A 26,777-nucleotide genomic window follows, 5' to 3' on the forward strand; every position below is an offset into this window, starting at 1 on the left:
TTGTTGCTTGGGGCTTATCTACTCTTCTCAGTATTGTTGCTTATCTTATCTTATCGCCGTATGGTAGTTACGCAACTGTCATTGGTCATTATTGTTTTGTGGGCATTAGCATCCGCTGTTGTGGGCCGCTGTAATTATTATGATGTTTTGTTTTGCGGTATTGAGGCAAGATCGTGTGTTTTTCTATCTTGTAATGTGGGTTCCGCCTCATTAAATTGTGCATTTCAGGTCGTGTTGTTACTAATTACCACATCTACTATGTGGAGTGATTTTATTTATAATGTATTAGTGTTGATTTTATTTTAACTACTGTACGATATGTGTTTTCATATTGGTCGGTTGTAGTGTAAAGTCCCTTTATTTTCATGCATTGTTTGGTTTACGTTATGTGAGTTTGTGGGGAATGATCCTTCCACTAGGATGTGTCCGAAGCCCTCTATTAAATAATTTGTTATAAATTTTATTAAAATTTTATGTTTGTTCACGAACACTTAATAGTAATTTATTTAGTTTGCTGTCTGGTGCACCAGAATTTTATTTTACAAAGAAGACTTATTTTAAATAATATTAATTTTATTTATCTCTAGATTAGTTATCTGACTTATTTTCAGGGATGCCAAAAATTAAATAATTTTATTTTCTCAAGTTCATTATGTTAATTGGGGTCTGATGTTTTTTTAATTTTTAAATAATATGTAAGAATGAATTTTCTTTTAAGTATAAATTTAATCTAAAACTTTATGTTGGTGTTATTTGGGCGATGTCTGTCGCAATACCTAATGATCCCATCCTCTAATCTTATTTCTTTTGGGTTAAGTCCTGCACTCTTCCATTTTTCCTTGGATGATGTTGTTTACTGTGTGCTTCATTCCCCCTTTTTTCTGTTTATCTTGTATGCGCACGTCCCAATGACGCTTGTCATTTTCTTGTATTGTTTTAGGGCGTTGCAGTAATTTTGACAAAGACACAATTTTAGTACACACAAAACTGCAAACTTTCACTGTGTGATTGTTTAATTACTTTGTTTGAGTTCTTCCTGCAAGTTAAGCATCTTTTTCTCTCAAGTCCCTTTTCTTATCACTTTTGATTCACCCAAGTTTCTACTTCTCTGTAGCTGTTTGATCTTGCCGTTGTCTTCTGGTTTTGCAGATGATCGAGTTAGAAACATCACTAAACAACTTCCTTACGAACAACTCAACGATTTTGGTTTATGATTTTAATCCAGGAAGCTTGAGAAGTATTTAACTTTACAGTATTCACACAGTTACATTCAGCTTTACAATAACACTCAAAATCAGTTCGCACCATATTTACAACAAAATAAGGACATTTTTATCAGCTTAGTATGATTAAAGGTTCTGGATCTTTCGGCACAAATATTATTTTGCATTCCAGTAATAATCAACTGAAATAGTTACGGAGCTATCTGATGAGAGTGAAAGTAGCTGTATCTAGCGAGGAAAAGTGGAACTTAGACACTCTGCTGTTGATATAACTAGCTCCAACTTTAGGGTGTTAAAAACCTACTTCATCCAACTTTCTGGCTAAAAACCTTTGACAAATATATTGCGATAATACTTAGAACCTTTTAACTGAAAAACATGAAATTTTTAATTTTGGCACTTAGACCCTTTATAATTTATAGTCTTCAATTTTAGTGGAGTGAATCATGAAATGCTACAAATATGTGCATGGGAAATTGCAAGTATCATGAGTATTTGTTGTAGCATATTTTTTTCTTGGTTAATTTATGCACCTTAATTTCAAGATTATTTTTTAACAACGATGACGATAGCAACAACAACGACAACAAAAGTGAAAAATACACAAGTAACTGACTCTGTGAAGACATGGAGTGCTCCACATTCAAGGAAGAGGAGAAGGCTCGGACACCATCAAATGTGGAGAAAATTACGATTGGAACTGATGGAGGGGCTTTATACGCTGACCCATTGAGCAGACATAAGATGCAAGTTACGAATAAGTAGGGGCAGATGTTGATCACTAAAAATGATCAATAAAATGCCCTTATATTCGTCGAAAAAATGCTATAGAATAAGTTAATAAAAAAATATATATATTTGACCAAAATGAATTCTGGTGATTGTGTAACAATGGTTTTACAAGAAATATATCCCTGTCCTATTCACTGCATAGTTATTGTTTCTACAGAAATAATTATCTGCTAATTTACTGCACAGTTTTAAAAATAAAATATACCCACATCTCGTCCAAATTCATTCACTAGCTGATTTAAAAATATACTCTGTGGTGGTTTCATTTTTGACATTTTTCTTGCACAGGTTTATATTAGATGCTTGGGAGGATATATCTGTACTAAAGCAGAAAGTTAACCATTGTTTCCAAACCATTCTCCTTTACATTTTTCCTTAGCTTTGGTGTATGCGAGGACTGTAGGGCTGGGCGCGAAGGCTGGCGCATTCCTTGTGCTTGAAACACATTAGGGAATACCGTATTTCACTTTTTCCTTCAAAAAATAAATAAATCAGGGTTAAAAATGCTTTGTGAAATCATGTGATTGCCTTTCTTGAAGAGTGTGCATTTTTAGACTATCTTTGTCTTCACACCAATGCCAAACATTGGCTTTAATTAAGCCATCTTTCCTTGCGGCTGCACAATTTATTTCTGCGAGTTTAATAACCATTAAATTAAAATTGGCATCATAATATCGATGAGAACCCGTTGAAAATTTTCCGGCAATACCTGTTCCACGTCTCTACAATATGACGAACTATCAGGGAAACATTCCTGCTGTCTATGAAACTGTTACTTTTACTAAGTGTCAGGTACAACCGGCTGTTGCTAGACGCATGTCTCACTTGCCGGCTTCGGTCGACTTCAGTGGCTAGTGATGTACAAGACACGGACGTTGAAAGTCAAGCAGTTTATTGTGGCATGGTATGGCCATTTCGTCCTTGTGCTTTTCACGCACATACCTCAATTGCATCTTCTACTTCTTTAAAGCGTCCTTGTTGCGGCCTACTGAATACATTTTTTGTACACTGTGCATTTTTAAGCTACCTTTGTCTTCACACTAACGCGGAATATTGGCTTTAGTTATACTGTATTTCCTTGCGGCTTCACAATTATTCTTCACTTCCACGTGTTTAATAACCATTAACTTAAAAGTGGCATCAAAAGATCAACGAGAACCTGCTGAAAATTTTCCGGCAATGCATGTTCCCCGTGTCTTTATAACACAATGATCTATCACGAAAATATTCCCGCTGTTTGTATAAGTGTTAATTTTATTGTCAGGTACAGTAAATGCCTTATAACTCTGCCAATGAATAGCCTTGGCCTTTCTAGAAATTTGAAGGCTCGCACGTTTTGATGTCATTCTGCAGATTTGAGAAACATGTTTGTAGAGGCTAATGCAGGGACATTTTTTGTATCTATTCAGGCGATTGTTGCTCACCCGCGCTGCGAGGCTGTCTCCTGCTAAGTAGAATGTCGTTCTCTCTTCACTATTTCCGGAGAACTAGTGATGTTACACCGAGGCACTGTACAACCGGTTGCCGCGACTAGTGATGTAGCCTATAGGCCTAATAAAGATGCGCACGTTGAAGGTCAAGTATCATGCATGAGCAGGGGATGAATGGAAGCAATGGAAGTAGCGTGGTTACCATGGTAGCTTCCAGTGGTGTATTTAATGTTACGTCACAAATGCAAGTCGACCTTTGATCTTTCACCTAAATTCTGAGAAAAAAGTCATCTTGGATTCGGAGAAATATGGTACTTTCTCGTAATAATCAGAGTTATGTATTGTGTTCCTGCACATATCTCGGAAATACAAGACTCATATGCACAAATACTTCCTTTACCTTTTCTTAGTCACCAACAACTGTGGTCAGTTTCCTTGGCCATGAAAGCAACTTCAACCATATGTAAGAAAAATGTTTAATTTTATAATTGTGGATTTTTATCAGTCCAACAATAATAAAGAATACATGCATGAATTAAGAGCACATTAAATGTAGACATCTTAAAAAAATGAAATACAGTGGAACCTTGATTCTCCGTTTCTGGAGGGACTATGGGGAAAAAACGGACAACCCGGGAAAACGGAAAATCCGGGAACGAATGAACTATCAACAATTTGGCTAAATGTCACAAAAATGAAATAGACTATGTATTATTATAATCTTACAAACATTCCTAAACGAAACTACAGTCCCAATGGACCTTCCGCCTATGAAGCAACCGCTGCTCATCTTGAAAGCCTGCAGATTACGAGGTGACACAGTCAGTGTGAAAAATCCTCTCGGCCGTTATTCTTGGCTCTCTAGACCGAGGTCGCCATCTCACGATTCGATAGTTCCTCAATTAAAGGTAATCGTAGAATGAGTGAAACTGGAACCAGCCCTCATATGCAGGTAAAAATGCGGGCCCTGGCCGAGAATCGAACTCAGGCCCTCCGGGTGAGAGGCAGGCAAATTAGACCGCGGGGCCGACTTCAAACAATAATTACCAGTACGTGACTTAAAAATATTGAAACTTTACATTCAGTTTCACCAGGAAAACTTCGTCAGTTTCCTGTGAATACTTTTTTCAGTTCAGCAACTTTGATTAAGCAAACTCTTCGAAAAATTTAATACCAGTAACGGCAAGCCAAACAACAAGCCACCACAAGTAGACTTTAATTCTCTAATCTAACAAACTAAAACACATTAGATGCAAAAGTGCCCAACATGATGGCAAAATCCCTCTTTTTTAATTTTTTTTTTTTTTTTTTTAAATCTTCCATTTTAATTTCGTCACCGGTATACAGTTCATAGTCAGTTGATGGAACACTTGTACCACGTAAATTAGACCCAGATCGACTTTTATGGTTTAGAATGTAAGTATTGATTCTCGAAAAGTTCTCGAATGCATTATATTGAATTCTGCCCGTCACTAATCACAATCAAATTGGAAAGAGAAAAAATATCGTCAAAACTACAAAAATTACGGTTATTCGTGACCTTGAGCTCAGCTGAAAAGTGCATAATATTTTAACACAAAAATATGAAATTCCTGAGCTCCATAGTGCTGAATGGGAACTTGGGCTCAAGAAAAGGTTCGCGTACTATAATAGGCAATCCCAAAACCTCCCATGGCTTTATGTATGTAAGGTGCAACATCTGTTCTGGTCTCGATAACATGATCGTATACGATCACATTAAAATACTAAATTTGTGTTAAGAAGGAGCAGTTTCGATTCCTGCCTGAAAGACCAGTGACTATACACTGCCCTGAGGGAAGTGCCGAAAACCTCTTCGGCGATACAATCGAAAAAAAAAACCACACACCTAACCCTGGACATAATGTAGACATTTTGCAAGTACGAACATTTGACGAAACTCATTCCGTCTTCAAGAAGAGTTGTCGAAATGCGCTCTGTCTCCTTCCAATTGTTGTGGCCACTCTCTGTTTTATGATTTCCGAGGATTTTCTAAATAATACCACCTGAATGTGATGCTAAGATGGTCCCTTATGCAAGTTCACGGCCGATCACTTTTCCAGTACCGGTTACTGTATCGGTACTTCCTCTAATTATTGCAATGACGGGACGTTAACATCAAGATCCGTAAGTATGCCATAGCCGTCCTTTCGTGAGATACAGTTTCTTGAAAAATGCGTGATCGAGGATTTAGTGTTGATGGGACTGAAATTTCTGGACGGTTGATCCGGGAAATTCTTTCTTCGAGGAATGGATAATGCGGGATTTTTTCAACGTGATTTAATTAGAATGCTCGCAGGACCACGTAATTTGAATGAATAATACGAGAAAACGTAGTTTCCAGAAAAGTATAAATGAGGTTCTACTGCAATGACTGATCAGCTGAAATCAGCAAAAATGCAAAAAATATACAATTATCATTTGTTATATCGTAGAATGAATTTCTATACTACTGAGGACTGTTCTACAGCAAAGGGAAAACAAATTACATTCCAACAACAACTGCCCCCTACTACTAATAAAGAGAACTATTTACCTTGATACAAAATAGAGAGATGCTTCTCTAAGGACCAGACACCATACAGAGAACCCAAACGGCTCAAGACAAGCTGCTGCTGAGGATCAGGATTTGATAGGATGTGCTCAAAAAACCTCCTCAGGATATCATGCTGAAAAATATAAACACAGTATTCATCACATACAACAATAGAATACAGCAGTATAAATACTGAACTACTGCAGTATTTACAAATCTCCTAGTAAGCTCTCAACATGCATCCTTAAAGAGAAAGAAGATGTTAGAAGCATTAGGAATAACTGTTATGAAAACGGTAAGTTAGATTTTTCATATTCCTATCAAAATGGATGGAATGGTAAGGTTTATAATCGGATATTTAACATTTCTCAATATCTATTTTAGGCATCTCCACAAGATCTGCCTTCCGACAAAGAGCATGCTGAACACCGCATTCAAAGAAGTAACTAATCCCACGCAACACTCTCAAACCAATTTTCTTATACCAGCTGAATATGGAGGAGGTGTTTCTGATTTACATGATCAAATTGATTGACCTAAAATGGACATGATCCAGTGCGAAAGTAATATATTTTCACCTTCAGTCAACCAGGACCTTCTGCCTTGTGATATTTCACTTCCAGTTGGAAAACAATGTGTAAATGGTTTGCCTGAAGTCATCACATTTGATGATTTAATGTCAAATTTGAGTGCTGGTAACAGTTCCGACAGAGCAGCTCAGGTACCTGTTGAAATCGAAGTGTCCGACCCTGAGTTGCGTGAATTAATAGAAACAAAATTAGGGATGTTGGGGAAATAAGCCACTCTGGTGAAGATGTACATGTGTTACACGAAGTGTTTTCTAATGAAAAGCCTCAGAAGCATGTGATTTTATTCCACGCTTTTACCACAAGTGTTCAGATAACAGTATTCTGTCAAGCAACATTTCTATTATAAATTAAATATTTCCTAGCACATCAGGAAATATTTTATGCAAAAATTGTGAAAAAATGCTGGAAACCAGCACCCTCAATAATTTCGCCCCACAAGGAGACACTGGGACATCAGATGTGGAGATAGAATTGGATACTAGCGGTGCTATTTCGGATGGCCGACCAAGGAAAGGAAGAAAGCGAAAATTTGAAGATCAAATGCGACAAATTAAGAAAAGGAAGGTGAATACCAATCAATACTACATCAATACCAGGGGGATAGTCACATTCGGTAAAGAATTTCAGGATTACGAATGTAATTGCAGGCACAAATGCCACAAATTAGTTAGAGTGGAGGAGAGACGAGCGATATTTACTTTCATAAAGCTGGCTCTTATGAAGATAGGGTCTGAGAAGCGGAGAGTATTTTCTGCGCAATAGGAAAGTGTGTAAAGCAATATTTTTACAAACATTACGAGTGTCGAGTTGTGTTGTTGACAAAGCTTTAAAAAACTGAACTGATGTGAAATCGTGGATGGGAGAGGGAGTGCCGGCAGACATAATAAACTACCAGAAGCTAAAGTCCGTGAAGTATGTGATAACATTTCAAAATTTCCGAAGTATAAATCACATTATTGTCGTTCACAACAAAGGCAGAGTATTTAAGCCCAGGTACTATTCTCACTGTGATGTGAGAGTAGTAGTCTCTACTGTGACAACTATGCGAATCCTGTTTCTTTAACATTGTATAAAAAATATTTCTAACCAAGTTCAACCTAAAGTGTAAAACACTAAAGAAAGACACATGCAATACATGTGATGCTCTTACCCTAAGGATAGAGAATTCATCAGAATTCGATTCTTCACTACCAAAAGAAGAACATGAAAGTCATTTAGAGGAAGTAAACCTTGCAAGAAATCTCGTGAAGCAAAACCGATTGCTGTTTCATACCAATTTTAATGTGTTTTTTGTACGAGTTTGGTATCTTTCTCGACTTTTATGGAAAATCACGTATAATGTTATCAGAACAATCTTAAACCGAAGCGGTTCTGCTTTCACCCACAAAAACCTGTCAAAATAAAACCCAAACCATAACTACAGTGCAGTGTGTAGAGTAGATATCTCCTTGCTTTATTGCTGTCACTGTGTAAATAATGTATTATGGTACAATTTATATTAATACAAGCAAAGATCTCTGGAAAAGGTGTGCTTTCTACTGAAACCTCAATTTAAGGTTAGAAAAGTCAGATCCCTGTAAAAACATTAAATAGGGGTTCTACTGTATTTAGGTTTTCTGGATACTAAGAGAAGAGAATGTTTTCATGAAACATGTGCAAATAATGATATACAAATTAAATGAACATCTAATTAATTCGTCATAATCAAGACACTGTGACTTAGGTAAATACTTTTTAATGTTGAAAACATTTCTTGGCAGACAAAGTAGGGCTCCCCATACTACGAAAAACATAAAAATTAAGCAATTTCCTCAAATGTACCAAAAGTTGAAGGGCTAAAGGACTGGAAAGATTTCAAATTGCGAGTCTTGGATAGCTCTATCAAACTAGAAAACAAAAAAAACAAAAAAAAAAATTTGAAAGTCACTTCTGGCCTAAATGCAGTTCCAGAAAACAGCCTTAAATCACTTGTTTTTTTTTTACTCGTTTTCTTTTTTATTCAAATCCTAGTCAAATTAACTTATTTACATAATTCTTCCTGTAATGTGTTCCTTGTTTCAATACCCTCACGTGTTTTTTTGATTTTTTTAAAATCTCCACACCAAACGTAGTTATAAGTAGTTATAACGTAGTTTTTTTGTTTTTTTTTGCTAGGGACTTTACGTCGCACCGACACAGTTAGGTCTTATGGCGACGATGGGATAGGAAAGGCCTAGGAGTTGGAAGGAAGCAGCCGTGGCCTTAATTAAGGTACAGCCCCAGCATTTGCCTGATGTGAAAATGGGAAACCACGGAAAACCATTTTCAGGGCTGCCGATAGTGGGATTCGAACCTACTATCTCCCGGATGCAAGCTCACAGCCGCGCGCCTCTACGCGCACGGCCAACTCGCCCAGTATAACGTAGTTAAGTGAAAATCTGCACTGACCCATATTAGCGCTTGTAGTGGTACAAAAAGGCAAACTGCTAGTCTAATGATAATTAAGAAAAGGATTGTAATTTTCAGGAATATATAAAGAATATATTCATCATCATCATCATCATCATCATCATCATCATCATCATCATCATCATCATCATCATCATCATTTCCCTTTATCCAGCTGTAGCCGGTTCTCACACACTTACCTAAAATTCGTAGCTCATATCCCTAGGATGTTTTCAACAATGAGTTGAAAACTATGGATTTTTGCTGAAGAAGGGAATCATGTTTTCTCAAAACATGTCTGAATAATAATAATGATTAGATTTAATTTTTTAGATTAATAGAAAATGCTGTGATTGGGGGTTGGAGAAATAGAAAAAAAGGATGATCTCTACAAATACACCGAAAAAAATCACTGTCACCATGCGAAAGCGAAGGCTAAGATTCTATAGGCATCTAGAAAGAATGGATGAGAAACGGCTAACTAAGAAAATATTCAAATACATCACTGGACTGAAAGCTTCGACGAAGTGGGTAGAATTAAAAATAGGAGAGGATTTCCACCAATCAATACTTATTTATTGTATATATTAAATTACAGGACCGGTTTCGACCTCATATTCAAGGTCATCTTCAGCTGAACCATACATACATATTTATATAATGAAGCTTTGATTAAGATTGTGGTGTTGAAGGAATGCCATATGATGATGATGTACATTTAGTTACATACAAATGGGGCACGTCTTAGCGTGAACTGGCGTATATGTCATTCTGTACAATATTGCAACTGTATGTCTAAAATGTTGAAGGTCTTAAAACTAGTGTATAAAACACGTCTTTTCCTAAACTAACTTATATATATGTACAAGATAAAAACAATATATAAAAACACTTCATGCATATGAACATTCGTTCTTGCTTGGTGGTCAATACATCGACTAACTTCCGTATTTAAGTCTTATTCACAGTTGTGCACTTCAGCTGCTATTCTTAGAGTTTGTAAAATTGCATGGATAAAAGTTTTGTCTTCCTGTGCGTATGTGAGATAAAACACTTTCAATTTAAAATAGGTGCCAAATGTATGGATGAAATTCAAGTAAAATATGTTCAGCTCTGCTGTGTGTGTTGCCCTTTTATTAGAACCAATTCATGTTGTCTTTTTGGCGTCCGTAAATTTGGATGATATTGGTTTCAAAGTAGTGGCTCCTTTCCCATTTGTAGCTGTGCAATGATGTTATGTTTATCTGTGGAAGATAAGATTGAGTTATAAGTGATATTGTGTGGAGGAATGTCTAAGGGTTATGTGTGTGAATTGGAGTATGTACTTACTGTTGTTGGTGTAGCTGAGTTGTGTTTGACGTGCGAGCTTGTAATGTACTACTTCGTGTTCTTCTTGGGCTTATACTAGCTGCTGTGAGGGGAAGGGAAGGAGGGGTAGGGAGAGTTGTTGTTGTGGGGGTAGGGATGGAGCTGGGTGTGTTGTTTGGTGTTTTTCTGTTGCTTGTTGCGTTCTGTTTATCGATTAACTTAAGGTAAGGGTTTTTTAGGGCGGGGATAACTGTATTGAAGATGATGTTAGTTTTTTCTGTGATTTCATTTATGTTGTAATTTGGATTGGTATACTGATCTAAAGTGATGTAAAATTCTTCTGTTATGTTGAGCAGGGGGCCTTTGGGGTTTATGTTTAGGATTTGCATATCGTTATCGATGTTTGTGAAACTGTGTTTATAGTCTGCGACATGTTGTCCTATTGAGGAAAAATGATTGTGTTTCACTGCGTTTATGTGTTCGTTATATCGGGTTAGGAAGTTTCTACTGGTACGTCCGATATAGCTGGTCTCGCAGTTATTACATTTGATGCGGTATACCCCTGAGTGGTTGTATTTGTTGTTGCTGTTGATTGTCCTGACATTGTGTATGATGTTGGTACTATTGTGTGTAGTTCTGAATGCTATTCTTAGGTTATGTTTTTTAAAAATATTAGTTATGGGGTATATATGTACATTATTGAAAGTGAATAGTGCATAGTCTTTCTTGGGTTCGTTTGCTTTTGTTAGTTTGGTTTTGGGTTGGGATTTTATTTTATGAATGATTTTGTTAACCATGTCTTTCTTGAATCCATTGTTTTTAGCTATGTCATGAATTAATTGTAATTCTTTGTTTAGATCTTCTTTTGTTAACGGTATATTGAATGCTCTGTGTATCATGCTATAGTAGGCTGCTCTTTTGTGTATGTTGGGGTGAACGGAATCCATTTTAATTGTATTTGAGGTATGCGTGGGTTTTCTGTATATTCTGTAAGAAAGGTGGTCATCATGTCTAGTTGTCGTTATGTCCAGGTAGTTCAGTTTGTGATTGTTTTCGGATTCCATGGTAAATTTTATATGGGAATCTATTGTATTGAGTTTATCTAATATATCAGTTTCATTTGTGGACCTATTGTCGAGGATAATAAAGATATCATCAACAAATCTACACCAAAAAAAATATATGGTCTATTTTGTTGATGAATGTGTGCTCTAAATAGTCTATGTAAATTTCGGCAATTATACCAGAAGCGGGAGATCCCATTGGTAAACCCTGTTGCTGATAGATAGTATCATGGAATTTAAAGTAGTTGTTACTAATGGCAAAATTAAGTAATTTAATGAACTCTTCTATTTCCAAAGTGCTTAGATTGCTATGACTTTTTAGGTTAGATTCAATGATTTCTATTGTTCGTTTTGTGGGAATGTTTGGGTACATGTTTATTATGTCAAATGATGCGAGTTTGTGATATGGTTCAATCTTTAATCCTTTTGTCCTATTACAAAATTCTATTGAGTTCCGTACTGTTTTATTAGCTAAGAATACGTAGTGCTTTTTGAGAAATCGTTGAATAAATTGCGAAAGTTTATAGGTTGGGCTTGCTCTGTAGTTAATAATAGGTCTCATTGGAATATGGTCTTTGTGTATTTTGGGATAAGCTTTAGCAGTAGGTATTTGAGGATTCATTGCTATAAGTTTAGAGGATTCTACTTCTGTTAAAAGAAAGTGTGTATTTTTTAATAAGGTTTTGAGGTTCCTTTGTATGTTATTGGTCGGGTCTTTACGTTTGATGAGGAAAGTATTATCTTGAAAACATTCTTTGGTTTTCAATATGTATTGGTCTTTGTCGATAATAACTGTGGTATTGCCCTTATCGGCTTTCGTTATTAGTAGATTATTCTGTTTTATCTTGTCTTTGAGTTTGTTTATGTGTACTTTATTGGTTGATTTATTATTTTGGGAGTTACTGTGAATTTTGTCAATATATTGTGGGAGCCTTTTTTTAATATCATATCTGACTTCGTCTCGTAGCTCATGTGGGATTTTCTGTATGGCGTTTTCTATTTCGGTGATAGTAGTTGTAATGTTCTGGAAAGTTGATGTGTTACCCCAATTGTGCTTGGGTCCCTTGCTCAAGATAACAGTTTCCATTTCGTTAAAAGACGTATTTGTGAGATTTTTTACGGGTGGGTGGAATTTGTGTTCAGTGATTTCATTGGGAAAGGTAGGAGAGTTCGTGTTCGGAGTTTCGGTTTTTGGGTTTGGTTTGGATGGTTGTTTAAGTGCTTCTAACTTCTTATTTAGTGTATTCTGTTTTTTGGTGGCTAAGTTCCTGATTTTTTCTGTCGTGATCTGCTGAAAATTATCCCAATAGCTATGTGGTAACTCGTTAGATGCCTTTCAAGATAATACTTCCCGACCAATAACATACAAAGGAACCTCAAAACCTTATTAAAAAATACACACTTTCTTTTAACAGAAGTAGAATCCTCTAAACTTATAGCAATGAATCCTCAAATACCTACTGCTAAAGCTTATCCCAAAATACACAAAGACCATATTCCAATGAGACCTATTATTAACTACAGAGCAAGCCCAACCTATAAACTTTCGCAATTTATTCAACGATTTCAAAAGGCACTACGTATTCTTAGCTAATAAAACAGTACGGAACTCAATAGAATTTTGTAATAGGACAAAAGGATTAAAGATTGAACCATATCACAAACTCGCATCATTTGACATAATAAACATGTACCCAAACATTCCCACAAAACGAACAATAGAAATCATTGAATCTAACCTAAAAAGTCATAGCAATCTAAGCACTTTGGAAATAGAAGAGTTCATTAAATTACTTAATTTTGCCATTAGTAACAACTACTTTAAATTCCATGATACTATCTATCAGCAACAGGGTTTACCAATGGGATCTCCCGCTTCTGGTATAATTGCCGAAATTTACATAGACTATTTAGAGCACACATTCATCAACAAAATAGACCATATATTTTTTTTGGTGTAGATTTGTTGATGATATCTTTATTATCCTCGACAATAGGTCCACAAATGAAACTGATATATTAGATAAACTCAATACAATAGATTCCCATATAAAATTTACCATGGAATCCGAAAACAATCACAAACTGAACTACCTGGACATAACGACAACTAGACATGATGACCACCTTTCTTACAGAATATACAGAAAACCCACGCATACCTCAAATACAATTAAAATGGATTCCGTTCACCCCAACATACACAAAAGAGCAGCCTACTATAGCATGATACACAGAGCATTCAATATACCGTTAACAAAAGAAGATCTAAACAAAGAATTACAATTAATTCATGACATAGCTAAAAACAATGGATTCAAGAAAGACATGGTTAACAAAATCATTCATAAAATAAAATCCCAACCCAAAACCAAACTAACAAAAGCAAACGAACCCAAGAAAGACTATGCACTATTCACTTTCAATAATGTACATATATACCCCATAACTAATATTTTTAAAAAACATAACCTAAGAATAGCATTCAGAACTACACACAATAGTACCATCATACACAATGTCAGGACAATCAACAGCAACAACAAATACAACCACTCAGGGGTATACCGCATCAAATGTAATAACTGCGAGACCAGCTATATCGGACGTACCGGTAGAAACTTCCTAACCCGATATAACGAACACATAAACGCAGTGAAACACAATCATTTTTCCTCAATAGGACAACATGTCGCAGACTATAAACACAGTTTCACAAACATCGATAACGATATGCAAATCCTAAACATAAACCCCAAAGGCCCCCTGCTCAACATAACAGAAGAATTTTACATCACTTTAGATCAGTATACCAATCCAAATTACAACATAAATGAAATCACAGAAAAAACTAACATCATCTTCAATACAGTTATCCCCGCCCTAAAAAACCCTTACCTTAAGTTAATCGATAAACAGAACGCAACAAGCAACAGAAAAACACCAAACAACACACCCAGCTCCATCCCTACCCCCACAACAACAACTCTCCCTACCCCTCCTTCCCTTCCCCTCACAGCAGCTAGTATAAGCCCAAGAAGAACACGAAGTAGTACATTACAAGCTCGCACGTCAAACACAACTCAGCTACACCAACAACAGTAAGTACATACTCCAATTCACACACATAACCCTTAGACATTCCTCCACACAATATCACTTATAACTCAATCTTATCTTCCACAGATAAACATAACATCATTGCACAGCTACAAATGGGAAAGGAGCCACTACTTTGAAACCAATATCATCCAAATTTACGGACGCCAAAAAGACAACATGAATTGGTTCTAATAAAAGGGCAACACACACAGCAGAGCTGAACATATTTTACTTGAATTTCATCCATACATTTGGCACCTATTTTAAATTGAAAGTGTTTTATCTCACATACGCACAGGAAGACAAAACTTTTATCCATGCAATTTTACAAACTCTAAGAATAGCAGCTGAAGTGCACAACTGTGAATAAGACTTAAATACGGAAGTTAGTCGATGTATTGACCACCAAGCAAGAACGAATGTTCATATGCATGAAGTGTTTTTATATATTGTTTTTATCTTGTACATATATATAAGTTAGTTTAGGAAAAGACGTGTTTTATACACTAGTTTTAAGACCTTCAACATTTTAGACATACAGTTGCAATATTGTACAGAATGACATATACGCCAGTTCACGCTAAGACGTGCCCCATTTGTATGTAACTAAATGTACATCATCATCATATGGCATTCCTTCAACACCACAATCTTAATCAAAGCTTCATTATATAAATATGTATGTATGGTTCAGCTGAAGATGACCTTGAATATGAGGTCGAAACCGGTCCTGTAATTTAATATATACAATAAATAAGTATTGATTGGTGGAAATCCTCTCCTATTTTTAATTGTGCAATTGTCAATACGGAAATGAAAATTATAGATTACGATATCGTAGCCAACCAGGCAAAATGGAGCGCATATAGATTTCGAAACTTAAAGATCAAACTAACGAATGCGATTAAGAGCATTGTTTTTCTGAAGGAATGTCTAAAAAATGACCTAACACCTAAATTCCTGAGAAAATATAACAATAAACACAGGCACACCAAACAAACTCATAATACGCAAAAAAGAACAAACAAAATCTGGCTGAAAGAAGAAATAAAGTTTTTATACCGTAAAAAACAACATCTTAACAACGAACTATACCGAATACATTTAAATGCATCTAACGAGTTACCACATAGCTATTGGGATAATTTTCAGCAGATCACGACAGAAAAAATCAGGAACTTAGCCACCAAAAAACAGAATACACTAAATAAGAAGTTAGAAGCACTTAAACAACCATCCAAACCAAACCCAAAAACCGAAACTCCGAACACGAACTCTCCTACCTTTCCCAATGAAATCACTGAACACAAATTCCACCCACCCGTAAAAAATCTCACAAATACGTCTTTTAACGAAATGGAAACTGTTATCTTGAGCAAGGGACCCAAGCACAATTGGGGTAACACATCAACTTTCCAGAACATTACAACTACTATCACCGAAATAGAAAACGCCATACAGAAAATCCCACATGAGCTACGAGACGAAGTCAGATATGATATTAAAAAAAGGCTCCCACAATATATTGACAAAATTCACAGTAACTCCCAAAATAATAAATCAACCAATAAAGTACACATAAACAAACTCAAAGACAAGATAAAACAGAATAATCTACTAATAACGAAAGCCGATAAGGGCAATACCACAGTTATTATCGACAAAGACCAATACATATTGAAAACCAAAGAATGTTTTCAAGATAATACTTTCCTCATCAAACGTAAAGACCCGACCAATAACATACAAAGGAACCTCAAAACCTTATTAAAAAATACACACTTTCTTTTAACAGAAGTAGAATCCTCTAAACTTATAGCAATGAATCCTCAAATACCTACTGCTAAAGCTTATCCCAAAATACACAAAGACCATATTCCAATGAGACCTATTATTAACTACAGAGCAAGCCCAACCTATAAACTTTCGCAATTTATTCAACGATTTCTCAAAAAGCACTACGTATTCTTAGCTAATAAAACAGTACGGAACTCAATAGAATTTTGTAATAGGACAAAAGGATTAAAGATTGAACCATATCACAAACTCGCATCATTTGACATAATAAACATGTACCCAAACATTCCCACAAAACGAACAATAGAAATCATTGAATCTAACCTAAAAAGTCATAGCAATCTAAGCACTTTGGAAATAGAAGAGTTCATTAAATTACTTAATTTTGCCATTAGTAACAACTACTTTAAATTCCATGATACTTTCTATCAGCAACAGGGTTTACCAATGGGATCTCCCGCTTCTGGTATAATTGCCGAAATTTACATAGACTATTTAGAGCACACATTCATCAACAAAATAGACCATATATTTTTTTGGTGTAGATTTGTTGATGATATCTTTATTATCCTCGACAATAGGTCCACAAATGAAACTGATATATTAGATAAACTCAATACAATAGATTCCCATATAAAATTTACCATGGAATCCGAAAACAATCACAAACTGAACTACCTGGACATAACGACAACTAGACATGATGACCACCTTTCTTACAGAATATACAGAAAACCCACGCATACCTCAAATACAATTAAAATGGATTCCGTTCACCCCAACATACACAAAAGAGCAGCCTACTATAGCATGATACACAGAGCATTCAATATACCGTTAACAAAAGAAGATCTAAACAAAGAATTACAATTAATTCATGACATAGCTAAAAACAATGGATTCAAGAAAGACATGGTTAACAAAATCATTCATAAAATAAAATCCCAACCCAAAACCAAACTAACAAAAGCAAACGAACCCAAGAAAGACTATGCACTATTCACTTTCAATAATGTACATATATACCCCATAACTAATATTTTTAAAAAACATAACCTAAGAATAGCATTCAGAACTACACACAATAGTACCAACATCATACACAATGTCAGGACAATCAACAGCAACAACAAATACAACCACTCAGGGGTATACCGCATCAAATGTAATAACTGCGAGACCAGCTATATCGGACGTACCGGTAGAAACTTCCTAACCCGATATAACGAACACATAAACGCAGTGAAACACAATCATTTTTCCTCAATAGGACAACATGTCGCAGACTATAAACACAGTTTCACAAACATCGATAACGATATGCAAATCCTAAACATAAACCCCAAAGGCCCCCTGCTCAACATAACAGAAGAATTTTACATCACTTTAGATCAGTATACCAATCCAAATTACAACATAAATGAAATCACAGAAAAAACTAACATCATCTTCAATACAGTTATCCCCGCCCTAAAAAACCCTTACCTTAAGTTAATCGATAAACAGAACGCAACAAGCAACAGAAAAACACCAAACAACACACCCAGCTCCATCCCTACCCCCACAACAACAACTCTCCCTACCCCTCCTTCCCTTCCCCTCACAGCAGCTAGTATAAGCCCAAGAAGAACACGAAGTAGTACATTACAAGCTCGCACGTCAAACACAACTCAGCTACACCAACAACAGTAAGTACATACTCCAATTCACACACATAACCCTTAGACATTCCTCCACACAATATCACTTATAACTCAATCTTATCTTCCACAGATAAACATAACATCATTGCACAGCTACAAATGGGAAAGGAGCCACTACTTTGAAACCAATATCATCCAAATTTACGGACGCCAAAAAGACAACATGAATTGGTTCTAATAAAAGGGCAACACACACAGCAGAGCTGAACATATTTTACTTGAATTTCATCCATACATTTGGCACCTATTTTAAATTGAAAGTGTTTTATCTCACATACGCACAGGAAGACAAAACTTTTATCCATGCAATTTTACAAACTCTAAGAATAGCAGCTGAAGTGCACAACTGTGAATAAGACTTAAATACGGAAGTTAGTCGATGTATTGACCACCAAGCAAGAACGAATGTTCATATGCATGAAGTGTTTTTATATATTGTTTTTATCTTGTACATATATATAAGTTAGTTTAGGAAAAGACGTGTTTTATACACTAGTTTTAAGACCTTCAACATTTTAGACATACAGTTGCAATATTGTACAGAATGACATATACGCCAGTTCACGCTAAGACGTGCCCCATTTGTATGTAACTAAATGTACATCATCATCATATGGCATTCCTTCAACACCACAATCTTAATCAAAGCTTCATTATATAAATATGTATGTATGGTTCAGCTGAAGATGACCTTGAATATGAGGTCGAAACCGGTCCTGTAATTTAATATATACAATAAATAAGTATTGATTGGTGGAAATCCTCTCCTATTTTTAATTGTGCAATTGTCAATACGGAAATGAAAATTATAGATTACGAAGTGGGTAGAAGCGGTAGAAAGAGATACAATAGAAAGTGGACTTACAATGGATGTGATTCACAACAGAAAAGAATTTAGAAGCCAAGTGGACAGCATCAAAACATTCCAGGAGAAACCACCAAATTGTAAACCCAAACTGGTCATATCTGAGAAAGAAAGGAAGATCAGAAGTGAAAGGATGAAGAGGTTCTGGGAGGAGGAGAAGGAGAAGGAGAAGGAGAAGAAGCAAAAGCCTTAAGTTCAATGCGGTCCATAGGTGGGCAAATTCTCAAACAAGAAGAAGAAAATGCTATTTGTTCGCGGCGTCGACCCATGTGGATCTTTTGCCCTTACTGGCACCATATTGTATGAACCTGCATATAATTGGAATGGCTGTAGTGTGGAATGTTGTGTGTGAGGAAAGGAAGATTAAGGACATCACAAACACTCAGTCCCCAGGCCAGGGATTACAATTAAAAAACTCTGACCTCCGGTCGGGAATCGAACCTGGGGCTGCCGGGTGACAGGCAGACGCATTGCCGGACAATAATAATGATAATAATAATAATAATAATAATTTGTATCAAACAGTTTTTTGTGCATAGTATTCACAAGTGGGATCATATTAGCTCATGTTTTTTCTTTTCTCAGTGTAGTGAGATTGTCACTCTAGATCAGGGCCATCCAGTCAATGCGGAGCATTGGGCAGTCAGACTAGCGCTCCTCCCCTACCACCACTACAGTGTGGCAGCTAGGAGACCTGGGACAGACGGCCGATGTTTAGACCACGCTCACTAGATACGTACGTACAGACGTGCGCCCGACGGCTTTTGTGGGTTTGTTGACATCCTACTGATAGGGCTGTTTAGCCATCACAAATATACCGCATATATAAATCGAAAGGTACTCCGATTATGGAATATGCAGGAAACGAAATCAAGTGTTAAGTAAAGAATAATGTGATTTATTCAAATCTGAAATTAGAACATATCTAAGAGGAAAATTCAACGAAATTTTGCAAATATGAACAGATAGTACAGACCTTGAGTGACTTTTGCTCAGTCGTTTTTACGAGCTTTTAGTTTTGGAGCAAATAATCTTCTACAAATTGGGTACAATATTTCTGGACACAGCTATTCTTAAACAATTGCGAAAGTTTCTATCGCTCATCATTGCACGATGGTTACTTTTCGTAAGCTTAAGAACAGAAAAGAAACGCTCACGAATGTACGTTTAGCCGAACATTGACAGAACTTTACATGCACGTTGATACAAAATGGGGGTATTCTTCTTGCGGAAAGCCGCTGTTTAAAATTCTTCTAAACTTCGTGACATTAGAAAGCGGTCTTTTAAGACGAACATTGCACTGCAGTTCAATCAACTCTTAATTGTGGAGCAATGTCTGCTCTAAGAAAAAATGGTCAAACAAATACGTCTAACACCGCTTGGAGTTCTGATAATTCTGAAAATCTCTTTTCAAACTCTTCTTGTAATTGGTGAATTACCTGCAAGTACTCATCAAAGTCGACACCTTCTTTCACTGTTTCAAGCTATAGAAAATGTCCTGTGTTCCTTGCACGCATCTGGTTTTCCCACTGAATCAATTTTCTTTTGAATGCTTGAATTTTTTCCATCAAATCGCGGATATTATGCTTTTTGTCCTGAAGCGAAGTGTTCAAAGTATTCAGATGGGCAACAATGTCACTTAAAAATGCCAAGACTGCCACCCACTTAGGATCATGCAAAAGAACTTTGGGCTGCCCTTTCATGTCACAAAAGGTATATATTGCGTTCCGCAAGCAAAAAAACAGGATGAAGCACCTTCGCCTTGCTCAGCCATCTTACATCTGCGTGGTACGGGATATCCGGATACTCCACTTCGATGTCATCCAAGAACTCTTTGAATTGACGGTGCGTGAGTCCATGGGAGCGAAGAAAATTTACCATTCGCACAACTGATTCCATTACATCTTTAAGCTTGGCGACCTTTGCACAGATTGCCTCCTTCTGTATCAAGGAATGGATCGCCGCCATTAGGGTACTACCGCTCTCAGCCATTTTATTTTTACATAGCTTAGGAACCCCGAGCGTAGACCACGTAAAGCAGGAGTTCCATTCATTGTTACACTCGTCAACCGCTCCCACTTTATTCCCATTGACTCAAAAATACCCTCCACAGCTTGGAAAATTTCGAAACCGGTAGTGGTGTCTTTGAGAGCTACCTAGTCTAGGAAATCCTCGGTGACCCGAAAATCGTCATCCACCCCTAGAATGAAAATAACGAGCTGAGCTGTGTCTGCAACGTCGGTTGATTCGTCGAGGGTGATGGAAAAGGATACAAAATTTGCTGCCTTCACATTTATTTGCTGTTCTATGTCAACGGCCATATTGTCTATTCTGCGAGCCACACTTTGAGGAGAAAGAGAGATTTTGTCAAATTTCTCAACTAGCTCCACAGGAAAAATACATGCCGCTGCGTCCATTAGGCACTCCTTGATTAAATTCCCTTCCCTGTTAGCTTGCATCTGGGAGCTAGTGGGTTTGAATCCCACTGTCGGCAGCTCTGAAGATGGTTTTCCGTGGTTTCCCATTTTCACACCAGGCAAATGCTGGGGCTGTACCTTAAATAAGGCCACGGCCGCTCCTTCCAACTCCTAGGCCTTTCCTATCCCATCGTCATAAGACCTATCTGTGTCGGTGCGACGTAAAGCCACTAGCAAAAAAAAATCCCCAGCTTTGGAAATTCGCAGCGAACATTTGTAGCTTGCTCATAAAATGGGTCCACCAACCTCACTCTCCTCAGTCTCCTGTCCAAAAAATATACGGCAAGTCACAATTTTAGTGTTCTTCAGATAATTCAAACATTTCTTCATTCCCGTTTGTAAACACTCATTTTAAAATTTAAAATTAATACTTAGAGAATAGTGCTGCTTGAAATTTTCTTTCAATTCTTCCAACTGACGTCTGTCAAATCACCATAATCATCCCTGTGGTTGGCACTGTAGTGCTGTTCCAAATTGAGTTTTTTTAAACACACTACATCTCGGTGGCACACTAAACATTTGGCATGCCCTTTATAAGCTGTACAGAAAAATGAAATTTCTCATTCTGCTTTAAAGACTGCTGCTTCACCACTCCTTTTTTTTTGTATGATATTCAGTCATGACGGCTGCGCCTGGCTCTATGGCTAAATGGTTAGCGTGCTGGCCTTTGGTCACAAGTGATCCAGGTTCGATTCCCGGCAGGGTCGGGAATTTTAACCATAATTGGTTAATTTCGCTGGGAGGGGGGTGGATGTATGTGTCGTCTTCATCATTTCATCCTCATCACGACATGTAGGTCGCCTACAGCAGGTCCGTTGTATTTTCCGATGAAGCCTGTTCTGCCTTGGTGCCAGTGATGGACGTGTGTTGGTTAGGGGGCCAGGTGAGAGCCTGCATTCCACCTATCTGCGGCATCGACACACTGGACCTGCACCGGGAGTTCTGGTCTGGGCAGCAATTTCCCATGACAGCAGGGGCACTCTCGTTTGAACGTTATGATCTTCACATGACCACACTGTTGGCTTCAGAACCACCTGAATTAATTCTGTTAATTACCACAACTTAAGAGAACAAGGTTTATGCTTCCCACTGATAACACATGTTACCTTATATCTATGCACCTCAAGCTGGGCTATTCTCTTGTGTATCAAGATTCCAACAACTGGGATACCTTCTCAAAATTTTATACTTTACGGTCAGCTGCACCTCATGATTTTAACTTCTTATAATCTAACAGCAACATTATAGGTGCTGTCATGTATTTTAGATGGTCATACGCACCATACTCTCAGCAATTTAATGTCACATTTAAAATTTGTCTTAGTAGGTGCAGTCAAGTGTTTTATAAGATACACCTTATGTTCTATACACCTCAAGCTGGACTATTTTCTCATGCTGCATACCTTAACAACTGAGTTACCTTCTCTGATTTGCTTTCAACATTTTAACTTGTTACAATTTAACTTTTAACATTTGTCATTGTATGTGCTGTCAGGTGTTTTATATTATAACTAGTCATAATTTAACATTTGTCTTGTAGGTGCTATCATGTGTTTTATATTGTTGTTTGGTAAATTGTGTTTTGCTCAATTAATTCATTGGCTGATGATGACGCGCAATGAGCGTCGAAACTAGTACCAATCTTCTTTAAACGACATGTGATATATACTTTCATCAATAAGTACCGTATTTACGCTAATAATCACTGACGCCGAATAATCCTTGCACCCTAATTTCAGGAAGGTATAAACAAACATTTCATATCACTCTACGAGGTCCTCATGTTCTTTACACAAATATGAACATGTTAATTTACGGATATAGCTGCTTTGCCTGAGATGATAAAAACACATTATCACTGCTATAAAATGCCATGATAATTAGCAAGTAGGCCTACTTACTTCACAAGTATTTCATTAATCTGAACTTGCAATAGGCTCGATTCCCTGTAGATTGGAAGATTCGTTGTATCTTGCATCACTAGAATCCTCTCCTAAATTACAAATTCGTCAAACACAATGTCTAAAACACTTCTCACACGCGGTCTCTTTTTACTCGGATAGTAACACAACCAGAGGTGGATAATTCTTTACGTGCAATGTAAACACTTGAAACAGACACACCGGCAAACTTGGATGTTAGTTTTGCGATACAGTAAAACCACGTAATTATGTGATTTCGAATTAACTGCCAACTTGTAATTCAGAAATGCCAACTCTTGCCACATCACAAACTACTGCATGCAATTAACATTGATTTACAGTTTAAACCTTTCAAATGCCATAGATAAAAACTATTTCCTAAATGTATCCAACAAGGTGCATTTACATTATTCAAATAATGCACTCGGATATAGTAGAACCTCGATAATTCGAAATCGGTTAATTCAAAATCCCGCCTAATTCGAAGAAGCTCTCGTTCCCGGAAACATGAAATACAGTTTTGCATGTTATTTAAATTGTTTAATTCGAAATACGGATAATTTGTAATTCGAAGTACAATATCGGACCCATTACCGAAATTCAGACTTTTAATTCGAAACTGCCCATACATTTTAAAACAATAGTATGTTACAGAGTAATTTCAACTCAAAATTTATCCGCTCCGCGTCATAACAGAACGCGCGTTCCGGAATGTGGAGGGGTAGCTTTCCGCACTTACACTCACTTCGGTGGGTCTACAGTACGCTTCATGATTGCTAAGTTGAATGAAATCGGAATTCTTTTGTATTCAACCTTTTAAGGAACTCCGTAATATCACGCAACTGGCAGTGTGCGGAAAAACAGAATCCGCGAACACTAGCGATGCCGACAGTTGACAAAAAATCGTGGCTCATATAACAAATTCGAAGGCACCGTACAATATTGTCATTGCCGCTGAAACTACATTGCTTTATTTTAATGCGAGCCCAAACGGTCTTATGGTTTTAAAGGAGAAAGTGCCAGCCGGAGAATCGTACAAGGGTGCGGGTGTGGGTCATAGTAGTGCGTTGCAATGCACATGGAAGCGAGAAACTTTATCCCCTCGTCATAGGAAAGTTCGATAAGCCACAATGTTTTAATCACTTTCCATGCCAGTACAAAGCATCTAAAAATGCAAACAGTACAGAAATCCAAAAATAATGCATTTTCACAGGGGAACCGGCATCATTCCTCATCTTTGAATTGTGTGATTTTTATCTTTCGTTGCACGAGGTTATGTTTGTCAGTGATTTATCCAAGTGCATTATTTGAACATTGTAAATGCATCTTGTTGGATACATTTCGGAATGTTTTTTCCCATGGCATTTGAAAGTTTTAAATTGTGAATTGAGGTGATTGCATGTATTAATGGGTCTTATAATACTTTGTGACGCGGCAAGTGTTTACATTTCTGAAGTACGAGAGAAGTGCCATGGCAGGAAATCGTACAAGGATAGTCATAGAAAAGTTTGATTGTAAGGGCATCGGGTACTTTCTGTATAAATACAAGACATCTAAAATGCATACAGTATAGTAATCCAATTAATAAAGCACTTTTACATGGGAGCCAGCATAGATTTCTCCTCGTCTTTGAATCGTGCTTTTTTTCTTTCTTCATTTTGTTCCATGAGGTTATGTTTGCCAGTGAGATATCCGAGTGCATTATTTGAATACTGTAAATGCACCTTCTTGGATATATTTTGGAAATAGTTCTTTTTCATGGCATTTGAAAGGTATAAACTGTGAATCAAGGTTAACTGGATGCAGTAACGGGCCTTAGAATATTTTGTAACGCGGCAAGGGTTGGTACTTCTGAATTGCGAATTGGCGGTTAATTCAAAATCACGTAATTCGAAGTCTGATTTTGAGTCCCAATGACTTCGAATTAACGAGGTTTTACTGTAACTCACTGGCAAACAAAACCTCACGCAATAAAAGAAAAAGGCACGATTCAAAGACGAGGACAAATTATGCTGGTTCCCGTGTGCAAGTGTTTTATTTTTTGGTTTACTGTACTGTTTGCATTTTTAAATGCCTTGTACTTGTACACAAAGTACCCGACGCCCTTAAAACATCGTGGCTTATCGAACTTTCTTATGACGAAGGGAGAGTGTCTTTCGCTTCTGTCTGCATTGTAATGCAGTACAGTGACCCCATCTCTTTTAAAACCATAAGTCTGTCTGGGCACGGCAGGAAGAAAATAAATACAGTTTCATCGGCATTGACAATATTGTTCGGTACATATGAAATGATTATAATTATGAGCCACGCTTTTTCGCCTACTGTCAGCATCACAAGGCTTCGCGGATTCTTCTTCTCAGCACACTGCCTGCTACGTGATAGCGTGGCGTTCCTTAAAATGCCGAATACAATAGAATATATGATTTCACTTGAACTTAGCAACTATGAAACACACTATACACACACCGAAGTGAGTGAAAGTGCGGAAAGCTACCCCTGCACATTCTGGAAGATGCGTTCTATCGTGACATGGAGAAATTTTGAATTTAAATTACTCTGTAAAAAATGTAAAGGCAGATTATAATTAAGAAACTGAATAGTTTTACATTTAAATATGACATATGGGGACAGTTTTATTCCATCTGCGGTTACACAAAGCATAACTGTACACCCAGCATCAAAAACTAGGTGAGCCAGGAGTGTGTTGCCAACCTTGATGCAAATAAAACCCTCAAAAAAGTATGCGGGGATAATTCGTGTAAATACAGTACTCACTGTATTGAAAAGGTGGACCCTTAAACATTTCCATTTTACTGTAATCCCAGTTCAATACCGATCAAAATGAAGTTTCTAACTTTCAATCCGGCACCTGTATGACACAATGCATTGTTTGCATGTCTGCATTCAACAGTCAGGCGATTACACCGGTTATTATTGGACCAGGAAGGCACATTTGCGATGGCTTTTGTTGCGCAGGTACTAACCTGTAGTCTTGTAACTTTAAACAATTAAATATGTTACCTTGACAAATATATTGCTAACATTTCCATATTCTGCATTCCTTATTTCATGGTGTTTGGATATTTTTTTGTGCCAGTGTATTACTTCGTAATGTCATTCAAAAATTATTTTAAGAATTACTGTAAATTTGTAGTGGTATGCAATGTAGAGTCCTTACCTGTATGAAGGCTATAGAAAGTGTCCTAGCATAAAAAACTTGAGAATCATTCTTGGCAGTGAATGGATCCTTCCCCATTCTAAGCTGCGATTGCACACGGGCTTCAGTAGCCTCCAAAAGCCAGCACACAAGCCACTTATAAGCCGCCAACAGAGCTGCAAAGAAAGGGAAGCATTTCAAGCAAGAAAAACAGGTAATGTATTTCTGCAATGAGCTACCGGTAATTTGCTGTATTAGGTCAAGTAAGTGAGTCGCCTAAAAGCAAAACGGATAAAGTCCACTTTTTACAAAAAATGAGATAATGGTAGAAATATATCGGTAAAAGATGTGTCTACTGAAGCATGA

The 26,777-nt window shown here is 36.9% G+C and overlaps 1 protein-coding gene across 2 annotated transcripts in view; it reads right to left on the minus strand.

Moving 5' to 3' along the window:
* Nucleotides 1–26,777, minus strand: part of LOC136881117 (peroxisomal acyl-coenzyme A oxidase 3) — a 139,724-nt gene that overhangs the window by 13,751 nt on the left and 99,196 nt on the right. For both annotated transcript variants that reach the window (XM_068229236.1, XM_067153759.2), the window contains exons 11-12: nucleotides 26,433–26,587; nucleotides 6,000–6,132 (exon numbers count right to left, since the gene is read on the minus strand). In XM_068229236.1, coding sequence (XP_068085337.1) covers nucleotides 6,000–6,132; nucleotides 26,433–26,587 — 288 coding nt within the window. The remainder of the gene's footprint in view (nucleotides 1–5,999; nucleotides 6,133–26,432; nucleotides 26,588–26,777) is intronic.

This window comes from Anabrus simplex, chromosome 9 (genome assembly GCF_040414725.1).
Source record: "Anabrus simplex isolate iqAnaSimp1 chromosome 9, ASM4041472v1, whole genome shotgun sequence".
Classification (NCBI taxonomy): Eukaryota; Metazoa; Arthropoda; class Insecta; order Orthoptera; family Tettigoniidae; genus Anabrus; species Anabrus simplex.